The sequence below is a fragment of the Malaclemys terrapin genome, chromosome 3 (genome assembly GCF_027887155.1).
Source record: "Malaclemys terrapin pileata isolate rMalTer1 chromosome 3, rMalTer1.hap1, whole genome shotgun sequence".
Taxonomy (NCBI): Eukaryota; Metazoa; Chordata; order Testudines; family Emydidae; genus Malaclemys; species Malaclemys terrapin.
The window spans coordinates 13898167-13914629 of record NC_071507.1 but is presented as its reverse complement, the minus strand read 5'-3'; the positions used below and the strand labels follow the sequence as shown (position 1 = coordinate 13914629).

General features: G+C 39.6%; 1 protein-coding gene across 3 annotated transcripts in view; it reads right to left on the bottom strand.

Moving 5' to 3' along the window:
• Positions 1-1183: 1183 nt before the first annotated feature.
• MACROD2 (mono-ADP ribosylhydrolase 2) overlaps positions 1184-16463 on the bottom strand; it is a 1284297-nt gene continuing 1269017 nt past the window's right edge. For all 3 annotated transcript variants that reach the window (XM_054021788.1, XM_054021790.1, XM_054021789.1), the window contains 3 exons: positions 13656-13742; positions 10165-10233; positions 1184-5617 (listed from right to left, as the gene is read on the bottom strand). In XM_054021788.1, coding sequence (XP_053877763.1) covers positions 10172-10233; positions 13656-13742 — 149 coding nt within the window. In that variant the 3' untranslated portion in view covers positions 1184-5617; positions 10165-10171. The remainder of the gene's footprint in view (positions 5618-10164; positions 10234-13655; positions 13743-16463) is intronic.

Sequence of the window (16463 nt, the reverse complement as noted above, 5' to 3'; positions counted from 1 at the left end):
TGTCTCATCTGGCTCTGCCCAGCAATCCATCTCCACTGGAAGACCTCTAAGCAGCATTAAATGTCTGCCATTTTTTTTAAATTACCTTGCTAGAGGAATGTTTCCTTCTTACTTTTCCAAAAGTGGAGCTTCTCTCCCAACATTACACCTGCCAAAGATACGGGATGAATGATTTTTGGTCCTTCATGAATAATGGATTGAACGTCCTTTTTCTTTTCTTTTTTTCCCCAAAAATATGACTTCATAACATTTCATTTATATAACTGGAAAGACAGGCTTTCGAACTTCCTAATGATGGCGCTTCCTTCTAGATTTGGAAGTTTCTGGACATTGAAACAATGACATTTATGCATTGAAAACTATATCTCAACAAACTACTGTATATAGTTTGACTTATTGTCACTCAGCCAATGCTTATGGGTGGAGGGGTAGAAAAAAAATCCCAGCAACAATAAACATTCCCTCCCTAAAACATTTCTCTAGTAGTTCTTTTCTGTAAAACATGTGGCATACAGAATACATGAAGGTGCCAATCAGGCCAATAAAAGATTTATATCACACTATCAAGTATTCTTTTGTTTTCCATTCTCTTCTATACACTTGACTAGTGATTTTGGTGCCCAACTTCAGACACCTTAAAATGGTCTGATTTTAAGAAAAGGTTGAACACTAGTGCTCTTATAAAATCACTAGTCAATAATTAAATTCTTCCCCTCCCCCCCACACACAGTAGGCCTGATTCTCCATTACTCTGTACTTTGTGTTGACATTTACACTAGTGCAAAATGGGTGTGAAATGTTACCATTATGATTTTGCAGCACTTTTTCACTTTGATTTGATGTAAACAACTACATAAGGTGCAGAGTGACAGAGAATCGGGATCAGTATATCTGCCAGGATTTTTATAAAGTCTCTAGTTTAGTAATATGATTAAACTGATCAACCTTTCCCCCTTTAAGCTGAAAAGCTTTTATATCACTGCCAATTATTGTCTTCCAAAAATAAAATCCTCCAGCTTTATCGTTTTCTTACAAGAAATAGCTAGCAGATGACAGATAAATTTAAATGAGGAATCTGAAGTGCATATTTACAACCAGATTCAAAATCTGAAATGAACAGTATTAATCACAAAATTGACTGTTGCATAATCAGCAAAGTTAGAAAAACACAAGCAATGCAGTCTTGTCCTCAGAACAAGTTTTATTAACATTTTGCTTTAACAAACATTGTAGTATGAAGGCAGCATTAGTTTTAAGTTTTCAGATGTATGGCACAGACAAAAGAAAAAATAACAGATTCATAAGCAAATTCAGCATGTAAATCTCAGATTAACAAAAGAGACGTGTGTTAACCTATTTAGCCACTATACCACATATTTTGCAAGCAACAGACTACATTTATTTGCATTTAAGTAAAAACATATTTTTGATCAAGAAAATTACATTTTTCTGACTTTCCTTTATATCACAAATGTCAGGGTAAGGCAAATCTTTGATGAATCATATGATAAAAACCCCTATTCCCCAAGAAAATATATCCAACATATTCTGCTAACTTTGTAATTTTAAAAGCAAAGCAGACATGCACTGCGTATAGAGAAATATCTTTTTTAATCAAATGCATAAAGCAGAACAGTGTTAATTCACAAAGAGGCTTTTCAGTGCGTCATAGAAAGATTTACAATTAGCTGTAGTGAATAATATGTGACCCAATATTAGACAGTGTCTCAGACATCTCCTTTGTAAGCCTGTATGAAAGGAAACATGTCCATCATCAGAGCCATCACTAGCAGGAGGAAAAATAGATTGCTGCTCCTAATTGTAGAATAAGCACTTTTTTCAACTGGAACATTGAAAGCAGATTCTAATATTTGGATGCAAAAACCACTAATTTAGGGGTTCTATTTTCTACACAGAACATACTGTGATAAAATTTTAGTTGTTAACCAAACCCCCTGTTATAGTGGCATTAATCCATTTCTGATATTTATTCTTCTACACCTCCTCTCTACTTCTGTAGCTCCAGCAAAATCAATTGTGGCTGCATTCAGGGTGCACCCGTCCAGCAATAACCAAAGAGCTCAGAATCATATCGCCTAACTGTGCGTACATCATTTTATTCATTTTTTAATTAAAAAATACTAAACAAATGCAACCCCAAAGTCACATTAACAAAAAAAGCACGGAAACCAAGCTACACACTCATGACTGAAAATGGGACGGTTAAGATTTAATCAACTCATACATTTTCTTTCTCTACACTTCCTGCCTGTGCTTCACACTTGCTGCAGAGTCCTCGGGCAAAAGTTCCACAGCTTCAAAGAATCACTGCTTTTAAAGAGAACCAAGGTTAAACGAGGGTAGCAATGAAATTACTGTCACGGGTTATAAGGAGAGCCTCTAACCTGAAATACGTGTGGAGCTAATTATTGGTAATACCAGTCAGTATTGCCAAGGCGTTTAAGGATTGTCTTGTCTCTCTGTATATTTTTGAACACACCTCTTTAATCAGTCTCTCGCCTTGAGCTGCTCCCTGCTGAGCCTGAGTCTCGCTAATGTTTGAGGGGCACATAGGATACTAGCTAGCAGCAGCCTGCAGTTCTCTAGTGTTGTATGTGGAAGACTGTGACCTTCAGACACGTACAACTTCAGAATTAAATACATAGGACCAGATCCATGACGTGTGGATATTGTCCGACCTCAGCCACACTCAATGGAGCTGTGACAATTCAAATTAGCTGAAGATCTGGCCCAGACAGTTTCCCACCAGGCTTTAGAAAGCTTACACCAATTGACTTTCCACATGCTTTATGGAGGAGTTTCCCTAGCTCTACAAACAAAGGGAGCCCTTCAATCTTTGCCTTTTTAAAGAGAACACACAAACGGAGGTTTAACATTATTGTTACCTAATATATTTATCTTTTTCCCCAGAGACGGTATCGGTTCTATTATGACAGACTATTTAAAGACAAATCATTTGATAATGAAACATACTGTATGTGCATCACGCAGATACACAGTCTGCTGGTCCTTTGACTGCTGCAACTTGAATCAGCCAAACACAAATGTAGGGACAGAAGGAAAATAACATTTAGGGCTGGGGTCCGTGTGGGGCCCCGAAGATACCTTCAGTCGAGCTAACAGGAATGGAAAAGGAAAGAGGCATAGAAGCGTCTAAGGGTAGAGGAAGGGATATCCCATCTCCTAGAACTGGAAGGGACCTTGAAAGGTCATCGAGTCCAGCCCCCTGCCTTCACTAGCAGGACCAAGTACTGATTTTACCCCAGATACCTAAGTGGCCCCCTCAAGGATTGAACTCACAACCCTGGGTTTAGCAGGCCAATGCTCAAACCACTGAGCTATCCCTATTCTGACCCAACATAGCAAGTACAGTACAATCCTGGCACTGTTTTAATAGGAACTAACAGGATTAATTACATCTGAAACCTAGTTTCTTTCAAAGTTAATCAGGCTCAAAGTGAAATATCTACTAGCCTCCAAACAAAAATCCAAAAGCCTTGGAAGCCCCCGCCCCGTGTTCCCTAACAATGCCACAGGAAGTGACTGCAGACAATGCCCTCCTCCCCCCTGGGCTCATCAAGCGGCTCCAATGCTAGAGGTACATAAAAGCAGGTTATTGGAAGATGTCAGGCACTGCTAGTGGCCGCATCCCCACAACAAATCTGGAGGTCTTGTTTTAGATCCTGGTTTGTCCCGTCATTATTTCTAAACAAACTGCAAATGCCAGCAGCCGTCAAACTGTTTATATACATATAGAGCTCACAGTTATATCAGTGTGAATTTGGCACAAATGCATTGATCAGAATAGGGCCAATACATTTCAGTTTCTTTTCACTTTTGTTTTGTTTTGTTTGCAAGCCAATCAGTAATCATTACAGGATTGTGGGGAAGAGTGTACACATTCAAGCAAAACCAGAAGCTCGGGAAAAAAGAAAAGAAAAAAAGCTCTAATTGTTTTTAACACCGTTATATTTTGCAGAACATCAAACCCTGGACACATGCTGTGCGTTCCTTCAGTCTTGTGTATCAATTTCATTTACAGTACTGTTGAACAAATGTACATAAGCCCTCTTTTCTGAATGCAGCACTTGCTGGCAGAACAAATGACATATGGTAAAACATTCTTAACCAAATAACTGTTAATTGCATTTTTAAAAATCATGCATATGCAGTAGAAAATATAATGAGGGCTGACACAAGGTACGGTAAATTTGTGAAAGCCATAAACTATATTTAAAGATGTGCTGGATGCAGAATGCCTGTTCTCCTCCATTACTCACAGGCTGTGCAAAATATTAGTTGCCCACGGGTACTTTAAATACCCACTTAAAACAATTATTTACTTTTATAAGTGCAAATCCCTAGAAGAGAAGAGAATTGATGCACTAACTGCATTAGGTCATTGTGGCATTACTTTGCATCACATGCTGTGCTATGACCAGATACAATGCAAAGGATATGCTAAGCATACTCAAGATTTAAAGAGATCAGCAATGGGCAATAGACGTCTCCATTCTCCCGGTGAGCAATACAGCAATACAACATCCAGAAGCATCCAGATTTCCAAGCTTATAGTGTGAAGCAGGGGTCGGCAACCTTTCAGAAGTGTTGTGCCGAGTCTTCATTTATTCACTCTAATTTAAGGTTTCGCATGCCAGTAATACAATTTAACGTTTTCAGAAGGTCTCTTTCTATAAGTCTATAATACATAACTAAACTATTGATGTATGTAAAGTAAATAAGGTTTTTAAAATGTTTAAGAAACTTCATTTAAATTCAATTAAAATGCAGAGTCCCCGGATGGGTGGCCAGGACCTGGGCAGTGTGAGTGCCACTGAAAATCAGCTCGCGTGCCGTCTTCGGCACACGTGCCATAGGTTGCCTACCCCTGGTGTGAAGCATAGGTTGGATTCTACTGTGCACTAGGAAACACCACTTCTAGCTCTTTTACTATCTCCATAGTAGCAAGGGTCTTTGTTCTAAAAGCTCTAACTATTTTGCACTGGCACTTGCAGTCAGGAATTCCTGACTGATGTTGCTGGAGGTGGGCACTGTGCAATAACTTCACTATGAATATAGTGATAGTTTGGAACAGCTGTTCTTAAAATTCCTAAGATACACAGTGTTCTGTGGCTTACGATGCTTTGTGGCAGTCCATGTCCTCAAACCAAATCCCCAAATGTATCCCAGAGAATACAAAAAAAATCCCATTCCCACCAGCTGCTTGGATGATGTGCCCTCATTGGGAAATGAGATTCAGAGGCTAGTGATAGAGGGGGGGAAATAAGCATCTCCAATATTACACAGGACCTAGAAGTTGTTGTAATTGCCAGGACAATGCAAAAGATTGTTTGGAGTGGGACATCATGACCAAAGTAGGGAAGCTTTTTCAGAAAAACCAGGTTTACAGAACAAAATGCAATTGAGAATTAAGAGGAATTAAAACAAAGATTCATTTTCCCTTATTTCCCTGCCCCTCCCATCCCATGGGGCACCTTCCGATGCGCTTTCTGCCGATAGTTAGAATGATGCCATACAATGCTAATGACTGCCGTTCACGTTTCACCTCATTGTTCTCTTCTCTCATATTGTTCCTCTGTGATGGGGAGAGAAAAAACGATATAGTTCATTCAATCAAAATCAAAAGTTTTCAGGGACCCAAATGGCTAGCTGGGTCTTTTTAATACAGTTTCCTAACGTCTCTGGTGCCAAAGACATGTGCAAACTATGGGAGGCAGGTAACATCATTAAAAAAAGACACTATTATTTCTATAGCATCACATGTGTGGCCAGCACTTTATAAATACATAGGCAGGCAGGGTGTTATCACTACACAGAAATACTTGACTAGCTTAATACTTGCTACCGTTCTCTGAGCTAATTACTAAATCACGCTTTCAAGCCGTCGTCTGTATATGAAATTAGTATCTGAACCACTTTTGGTGCCCACGGCTCCAGGCAAACGCTAACTCACAAGATATTAGACTAGGTGGACCATTGGCCTGATCCTGTTTAGCAATTACTCTTTCAAATCTCTGGATAGGAATGATGGCCTCTTCCTGCCCTTCCATATTTATTGCACTAGAGCAGTGGTTCTCAACCTGCGGCCTGTGGGCTGCGTGTGCCCCAATCAGCCCCCAGCTGCGGCTGATGTGACATCCTCAGGCCACACGGGTAGGATTGGATGCGGCCCACATAACACATTGTGGGCTGCATATGTGACCCACACTGGTAAACAGGTTGAGAACCACTGCACTAGAGAGTCAAAGATAGCAAGTTTCTTCCATGACACTGAAAGCAAACAGGTAAGGAGCAGCAGAACCTTTTCTTTTCTCCATCCTGCAATACCCATGACCTACAAGGATGCTTCCTCCTACTCTCCCATCTTGTGTCTGTCAGTGATACACTGAACCACAACTGACCACACAAAGACACACCTTTCAGCCACAAAGCCAGCACCTCATTCCACCCCCTCCCCCGGATCATAGCCCATAGAGCTGCAAATGTATGTAGTGGTTTACATTCATTAAAAAAATTAACATGTTTTTTTCTGCACAAATTTCCCACCTGCCATTGTAAGCACTGCAGAATGAATTCCTCATGCCAGTGCCGTAGAAGTATTTGATAACACAATCCTCAAAAGAGCTAAAATACAAAGGCACGAAGCAGCTGTGATTTTGGCACTAGCAGCAACAAGGTGGGCAGGAACCAACCACGGTGATGTTCTGGCTGTAGTCCCAAGCGTACCTGTATGCATTAATGGTGCTGGCAGCTGGCACTATTGTGTTGTCACAGTGATTAGAAATTCAAAAATTCCATAGATTCCAAGGCTATAAGGGATGCTGGTGCTCATCTAGTCTGACATCCTGTATAGTACAGGCCACAGAACTCCTCCCAAATAATTCCTAGAGCAGATTTTTCATTTTTTAAATCAAAATGCTGAATAATGTGTCTTATGTTTGTTGACATCAAGGGCATAGTAATCATGATAGAGTTCTTAGGGATTTTTGATGTGCATTTTGGGAATAGTGTACAGAACAATCTTGAAATAACAGTAAACCACTGTCCCAAAGATATCTGCTTGGTCCTAAAGATCCTAGAGAGCTCAGAACCTTTACAGTTTAACAAGATGATCAATTTTTCACTGTGTGGACCTGGCTGCTTGCAATTAAAGCAGAGAGGCAGTATGGTTTGGGGGACTGAGCAAACAGCTGAACATAATTCATGCTTTAGTTTTAATCCTGGATCTGTCATTAAAATACTACAGAGACTGGGCAAGTCACTTCACCCCTCCGGCTCAGTTTTCTTCTCTGTAAAATGGGGGCAGTACTGCAGTACCCCTCACATTGTAATTGAGAAAATTAATTAGCTGAATGCTAAATACTGTATTATTCATGTGAGCTTCACTTTCATAGAGCAGAGTTTAAATGATCGCATCCCAAAACATATGCATGTACTAATTTTAGTGAGAAAACAAATTTCTTTCCGTTTATATAAAAGCAGTTCTAGCTGATAAACATATTTTTAAAATCAATGACGGTATTAGCTTTTTAATCTATTTTTAAATGGTAAGCGTGTTAACAGAATGCATAATCAGAAGCTAAAAAGGGTGAAAAAGAAAGGGAGAGCTGGAAAAGTTATTCTTTGATGGTTAAGGTGTTTTTTTACTTTTGCTTCACTATTTTTTAATGGAGATCCCATCAGCCATATTTCTCTCTCTCATGCAACATGGCAGCATATTGTCAATATACTGACAAGGACAAAGGGGTATACACAGTAATAAAACCTTGCTTTTTAAATCTCTGACACAGCTGCCGCTGTTGTAAAGCTTCTATATTTGGTCTTGAGCTACATGAAATCCCATTACGAGCATAAATAACACATCTGGCTGTATATGATATTGGCATCTGATGATAGCCCGATACAGGGGGAGAGGTGTGTATTAATGCTTTGAAACTGCATATCTTCAGCGGGGATCAACATTTTCTTTTGTAATTGGGGTGTGCCAGGGACTTTTTATCTCTAGCAGATTACTCGTTTTTATGGAGGAGTCAGATTGTTTATTGTCTATGAACAGAACTATTCTTTTCCATTTCTGCTGCAATAACAATTGTGCACTCGTGCAATGGCACCATCATTCAGTATATAAAGCAGTAAAGCTCAAAAAGGCAGCCAACTGACTTCATCCTTGTTTTACAGCAGTCTAGTTAGAAGTGACGTTAGGCATTGTAGAGCCAAGGGCATAAAAGCCTCATGACACAAACCTGTTGTTCCCAGAATACAGATGTCAGAGAACTGAACTTAATTCCAACTAGTATAAAATTGCTTTTCATTTTCCTAAGCAATGACAAAAAAAACAACAACATTCACTCAGTTACTCTTCCATTGCTAATATTGCTGCTATCTGGGTTCTGCTGATCTGAGACCATACACGGTCTAAATACAGTAATTCCTCACTGAAAGTCGTCCCGCTTAACGTTGTTTCATTGTTACGTTGCTGATCAATTAGGGAGAATACTCATATAAAGTTGTGCAATGCTCCACTCTTACCTCGTTTGGCTGCCTGCTTTCTCCACAGCTGGCAGCCTCCCTACGGCCCCCTCCCCTCCAGTGCCTCCCGCCCGCCGGCAGACTCTGTGGATCAGCGCCTTCCTCCTCCTCCCCCCACCTCCTGCCCGCGGCAATCAGCTGGCTTGCGGCATTTTGGACGCAGGAGGGAGGAGGAAGGAGCTAGGACTTGGCGCGCCTCCCCCCTCCCTCCCTGCCTCCGGAACGCGGCAAGCCAGCTGATTGCCCCGGGGAGGAGGAAGGAAGAGCCTGCATCCCAAGTCCTCGCTCCTCCCTCCTGCCCCAGCTGCCCTGGAACCTAACCCCCCCATTTACATTAATTTTTATGGGGAAATTGGATTCGCTTAACATCATTTCACTTAAAGTCACATTTTTCAGGAAGAGAACTACAACATTAAGTGAGGAGTTACTGTATGTTACAGTTGCAGAATGCTGCTATATGATTTATGTGACAATTAATGTCACATAATTAATACTTTCCCCACGTGTTGCTTTTTCTAATTCTGTATATTCTGATTCAGGTGACCAGATAGCAAGTGTGAAAAATCGGGACACTTTTGGGGTGGGGTGGGGGGTGAAGGGATGTAATAGTTGCCTATGTAAGACAAAGTCCCTAATTTCGGGATGCAAAAGTTCATAACATGTCAAAATAATCTATTATAATAAACGTTGATGGGAAAAGGTATGAAAAGGAGACAGAAAAACTAAATGAAAGAACCTAATGATGTAGTTAAAGGACTATGTTAAAATCATTCTTAGTAAAAACACAAGATGTGGAACTGGAAATCAATGAACCAAAATTTGTGTGTCTAATATTGTATTAGCCTAATTGGTGGACAAAATAATGAGTGCCTGGGCTGTTCTATTCACCACTCCCTTTATGGGTCCTGAAAGAGACGTGAGGAGAATATGGAAGAACAGAGAGAGGCTGCTGGAGCAAGCTTTACCATCATAGTTGCTACCTCACTCGGTAGCACATTGGACCTTTTCTATCCTAATCCTGAGGGACGTCCTGACCAGACCAGGCCAGAGAGATGGACCCAGCCAGATGACATCACCCTCCCTACCAGCTCCAGCTGAATCCCAACCACCACCTGGGATTAAACGGGATTGGACTTTAACAGCAACAGCAGCAGCTCCAGCTCATCTCATTTAACGTCTGCTCTTGTCCCCAATAGGACCATTATTGCCATCTTTGATACCATCTAAGGGACTGTCAAACAAGGTGTGTGTGTTTCCTTCTAAAAGCTCTCTCCAGCTAAAGGAACACGAATTCCTGTTAAAATGAAAGCCTTATTTATTGCTTTGCATTTCAAATGCTTTAACTGTTTTTCCTTCTTTTCTATATCTTTAGTAAAAGGTTAAAAAGATTTTTAATGGTGTGTTTGCCATGGTACTAAGCAGGCTGAGGTCTCCGTACACCAAATCCCAGACCTTGTTTAACATTGTTTAATGTTAGACAGTGATTGGGTAATGTTTACACCTTTGGGCCATTAATACAACAGATCTTTTTTTCAAATGGAATCTGCATGGCTATGCATACTTGCAGTGAGACACCGGTCGTAGGAGACTTACCTATTTGTTAATCTTCCGGCTGCATTTCTGAATGTTCATTTATACTTTCAACCTGACTATTCATTTCAGCTGAAAACAAAACAATAGGATTGTCAAACTTCAGTCAAGTTCATGCTGGCAAGTAATAGCTGCTCCTAACCTAAGGGAATAGAGCGCTAAAATATCTTTGCTGTAAGTCTTTGTAGCTTTCTCTTATATAAGATCTTCTTAATGGTTTCATTATTTAATGTAGATTATGAACAGTTCTGTAATAAGATACCCATCAAAATTATTAGAGAACCTCTGAATCTAGATTCCCCCCAGACTTTTGGTCTAGATCTGAATTTTCACAAAGTCTCTATAATAGCCCAAACAAAAATATTGGATTTGGACACCTCAAACTTTGGGGAAAGTTTGGGTCTGGATTCTGACCTGAAATGTAGAATTTGGACCCATCGCTAATTATATCACAATTAAATGCTGATCTCATATTTTTATGGTTCAATTAATGTAACATTAAATAATAAAAAAGCATCATACACTTTTCATTAAATATAAAAAACAAGGTGTAATTCAAAAGGAAGGCTGTCTCACTCTCTCTACAGTGCCAAAGGAATCACAGAACATACGGTACAGGAGATTTGTTCATGAGGGCCTAGCTATACTTAAATAAAATGGGATGATTTCAACATGCACTCTCAGCCTTTGTTCGAAACTGCTTTATTTTTGTGAGTTTTAATGAGACTCTATGGTAAACTCATTTTTGTAGCTTATTTTTATGGTAGTATTTAAGTGTTTGGTATGGGCATCCATTGCTGATAGTTGGAGTCTCTCTGGGAAAACCTTAGCATCCAAATGAAAGTTTTGAAAAATGAGCAAAAAGGAAAAAATGTTCTGTGTCTATGCCACGGGATGTGAACCTCCTTCTGACTCAATATCACGTCAATACACCTGGTAGGATTTTGATGAGTTATTTGTGAATGATTCATCATGCGTATTCAGAACAGACACGGTAATAGCTCCTTTGGTGTATGGAATGAATGTGTAATAGGAAAAATATCCACTCCAGATTATGGAGAAATGATGCAACATGTGTTTAGCTATGGTTTGTGGATTATTCTTAATAGGCTTTTGCATCGCAGAATTGGAATGCATAATAAAAAAACATTAAGGAAAGGAGTCATTGTGCATGTGCAGTAGCAGCTTTTTCAAAACCTCAAAATGTCAGCCAATTTAATGTGCTTGTTTTTCTGAGAATACCAAAAGACCTAGTTCATATTCTAGACTAATTACTTGTGAAATTTAATTCATTTCCTTTTTAATTAAATGGATGTTTAGTTATATCAGACCAAAGCATCAAAAACCGGTAAGCCTGCCTTCATTTTTTATCCTATGACAAGCAGCCAATCAGCTCCCTGTGGACAGTGCAATCCTGCTGAGATGCGGGGGAACCAGGGGGCTTGGGGATGCTGATGGGGAGATATACTTCATATTTATCAGCAATCTTTTGGGACAATTGTGGAGCAGCACTGCAGGCTTTAACGACAGTCCCATCCAATCCTTCTAGAGCCAGACTGAAGGTTGCAACAAGGACTCAAGGATTATAGTGCAGAACAGGGGAGTTCCAGAGGACTTCACTGCATGGAGACAGTTCAGAAACTGTAAATTAATTTCACTCCCAGGCAGAAATCTTGACTGGAGGTTCTCTGCCAGAAGTGGACATTGTCAATCCCCTGGACAAAGAGGATGCAATGGATAATGCAAGAGCAAGTCCTGAGAAGTGCCAAGCTCCCATAAATCTGATTGACGTCTGTTCCTGCAGTGGTGCTAGTAAGCCCTGCTGTAACAGCAAGAGTGCTATCCCTGTCCCCTTGATGTTACTGGGAATTTTGCGGTGAACTTTAATAGGGCCAGGATTTCACCCAGGGTTGGAGAGATTCTAAAATAATCAATGGGTCATACTACAGTAACCTAACCTTACAAGTGTCATGGAGGGGATAGGTTAAGGGCCTAGGGTGTTTTGTTCTACGTCCGAAAAGGAGCACCTCGTAAGTCTGAGGCTCAGCATCACAGGACAAGTTGAGAATTTCAGTGAGGTTGAACATAAACTTAATGAACATCAACTGGGAAAGGGATTTTAAAATAAATGAAGATGGGAATTTCCCTAGTGTTTCTCTGTACAGTTTCTCCAGAACTGTCCCTTTAAATTTTTGTGATTTTGGGCCACTCCTCTGAGTCACTAACACTTCTCCCTCCAGCGGTGGGCTCCTTTGTGGCTCTCAACAGTACTAGAGAAAGATTTCCCCCTAGCTGGAGAAGTGAATGCATTTCCAGTCAGAGGAGAGGAAAAGCTTCAGAATAACCAAGCATATGACCCATATTACTGAAAGCACGGCAAGTGCCATTGGCTATGATAGTGTGCCTTGGAGGTGGGGCATCCTCTCACAAAGAATGAAACTATTTGATACAGGGCAACTAGTCAGGAGTGGCAGTTTATCATCTAAATAGAGAAGATGGATAAAAGGGGAGGAAGAGAAACCTGTTGGTGGTGGGGGTGGGGTTTGTTTTTTTTCAGAAAGATTTTTGTGTTTTATATTCCCAGATTACCAATGAAAGAAAGGTGTTGAATTAAGCCACTAATTCCAATCATCATTAGTTTCTTCAGATATTTTCTAATAAATATTTAATCCTTTTTATATTTTTTTACTTATATTCCCATATTATTAAGGAAGCAGTGCATTTATTTATGGTCAGAGTAAAGTTGTTCTGTTGTGACAAAATATTCATTTCTTTTTACTTGAGAGTAACTTGCTTATGTTCTTTATAAAAATTGTGATGTCAACTGTTCATTTCCTTGCTTTTAATTGCATGGCTTTTGCAAATGGTGTGACAGGAAAATTGAAACAAAACTGAAACTTTGAAACGAAGTTGTTGGTTTTCGAATTTCCTAAGGTATCTTTTCATCTTTCTCTTATTCCTATTGTGTCAGTAAATGAAGATGCAGGGTTTTTAAAAAAAAAATTAAATAAAAGGAATGGAATGGTCACCACATTATTAAAGCAGTGAAATGAGTGACCAAGCTAATAATGGCTGGAAACCAACATCCATGATCTCTTAGTAAGCTGTTGAAAATGGCCCTTTGGATGAGCCAATATTGAAAGCTATCTGATCTGTATATCCTAAAATATCAGCATTTATAAAGCACTTATCACTGTGGAATTGTACCTGAAATTACAAAACCCATGAGCTAGAATGCTACCAAAATCTTTATATGTTTTGAATTTTGTGAAGCAAGGGCACAAGAAACATTAGACACTTCACAATTTTTTTTTAAAAAGGAGCCATTTTCACACACACACACACACACACACACACACACACACACACACACACACACACACACACACACACACACACACACACACCTTAGATAGGCATCTCTACTAGTTCTATCTATTTAGTCAGCATGCTAGACTTGTTTTGTGTGATATTAAAACACCAAATAACCATACCATCATTACTTGAAATGTTTTCTGTGTCACACGGATTTTCAACTGTCATTGCCTCTGCAGATAGCTTCCCTTTCCCTTGTGCTTCTCCTAGAAAAATGCCAAAAGGGAGAAAACAACATGTACACTATCTGATTAATGTATAATTCTCAGATTCAATATTGCATTTTTTTGATAATCCACTGATATGCTATTAGCTGTATAGACTCTGATGTTCTGAGTGGTAGCCATTAAAGAAAAGGGCAGGGGATGTAGGGAGAGGACATGGTTTAAAGGAATTGCTTAAAAGTCTATATAGATCTGTGCTCCTTTTTTTAAAGTGGGATTGTTAAAACCACGGCATAATGTGTGATTTTGCCTCCCTGCCATTCTTTTCTGATCATTTTTGAAGAACCCCTTCTGTTCATAAAATGCAGTGTAGGATGGGGACCTAATCATACATTTAATGTTTCTCTATCTAGCAGAGTAAAAATAGATACACTAAGAGTTCATACACACTGAATAGTCATACACAACCTAGAATTGAAATGTACAAAAATGTATTTTATGTCTGGAACTCAACATTTTTATCCCTTCTGCCTCAGGCCTGTCTGGAAGCTCAGATTCAATCTCCCAGCAATATTATAAATGAAAAACATAAACAAATTGCTTATGTTATTCCATTCATGGCTCTTTCCAAATTCTACCAGTTAGTATTGCTGAGAGACCAATTTTTAGTTAATTTCCATTATGGCACTTTGGTATTTGGTGGCAACTATAAAGCTCATCATACCTACCCTGTGGCTAAGCTACAAGATTTCAAACGATTGGTTGCTAAGCAATTGAGAGAATTTGGTAGTTATCCTGAGATAGCAAAGTGTACCGAGTTTTGAAATATTTCAAAATGGAACACTTTTAAGTGGGAACAATTTATCTCTTCAACAACAGAGACAGAGAAAGAATTCTAGAGTCATATAAACAGCACTCCTCCCCCTTTCGAAAGAAGTCTAGGGAGGGTTTTTTTTTTGTATTTATGAGCTTTGAGGTTATATGTTTATTCTGTCCATAGACATGTATGTACCAGTAACGTTTCTTCAATGAATTTGCTTTGCCATAGTACCTGCCAGAGACAATGCATTGTGATGGAGATTTTACTCTCCTCTGCAATGCCTGCGGTGACAATGTTAATCTTTTAAGTAGCCTTAATTGCACTATTTATGGCGGTGCTGTGAATAAACACAAAAACAACAACCAATGAAGCAGAGAATACAAAACAAGAAAACATAACCAAGAAGCAGCTTGACAGGGATAGACTCAATTAGCCATTTGGATGGGGAAACAGGCAGCATCTAAGTGTCCATGACTGAGCTGTCACCGACTACTTTGGAAGAATCCTTCTTGACTTAAAAACCCTTCAATGAACCATAATTTTAGCACTGCCTCCTCCTTCATAGTTGTGTAAATTAGCCCCCCTCCTAGATGAATGAAATGTCTGTAAACAGCTGTGAGTTTATAGTTTGCATGTCAGTGAAGTCCTGAAGTGACAATTTTGTATGCATGTTAAAACGTCAAGCCTTCTCCTGAGAATTCTGAATAGCAAATAAAGTGTTCCCCTTGAGGTTTGTTATACACCGATGAGCCTAAACTTCCCACGCACTTCACCCATCTCTGTCTTTGACTCTCATGAAGGACAAAACCATGTCATTCTGATGTTGAAGCATACACATATTTTGCCAGGAATTTGTCAAGTGCAAGACTGAAGGTGCACGTTCAAAGTCACTAGCCAATTTCTTCCAACAAAATCAATGTGAAATTTGGATTAGCATGAAAGCACTGTTTGATCAATGAAGATACACTGAATGGTCTTAATAGGGTCTTGCTACATTTTTGAACGGCTCATGGAAAAGGCTACTTAAAAAACAAAAACTCAGAAAAACAATCATTCTGCAGTCAAAGCATCAGGCGGAGATTTCAGATGTTTCCTATTGACACTTCCCCAACATCTGATGTGTGTGTTTGGGATCCCTGCTAAATACCAACACATTCTGACTGACAGTTGATGCTTCATGCATCAGACTTTTCCTCCTTTAAAAGACTGTCTATTAACCAAATAAACTAGACATGATATGACAGGCTATGCCTTGGCTCCCAATTTCTATAACATTTAGAGATATCTAGTTGTGCTGGTATTGTCAGGCACTAAAGACATCTGTGTGAAGTTCACAGGTTCTCTCCCAAGAACTCCCATTAGCTAGCCAGCATGCCTGACTTCACTACACTGAAGAAAGGTTTCTCTGTTTGAATTTCAGAAATTCTCCTGTGTAGCTGGCAGGCATACAGCATTACCGGCAGTGTGCTGGGAAAAAGATAGAGCTAAATTAAAGGAAATCTTGCTAATTGGGGTCTGGTCCAGCACAGGTGAAACCAGTGGGAGTTGAGGGCATTCAGAACCTCATTGCTGGCACGCTGCATCTTGCAGGATTTGGCCTAGAGAGAGACAGTGGAAAGAGGAGCAATAGTAGCAAATAATATAAAAAAAAACCCACAAGAACTATTTCCCTGTTGTCTCTTTCACCTCCTTATTTCACAACAGAGCTTTCAGGGAGTTTTAGGTCATGCTTTATATTGCCAGTGGTAAAAATCATTGTCAGAAGCAATGTTAGGACCCAGTAGTCCACAGAGGAAAAGGTAAAGGGGAATTCAGAGCCTTTAACACATACAACAATTCTGCTGCAGGACTAGTAAAGTGGCTCTAGTCTCTATCTATTAGATCAGCAAGTTTTCCAAAGGACTGTGACGCGCTATGTAAATCTTCATTTTGTTCAAACTAAC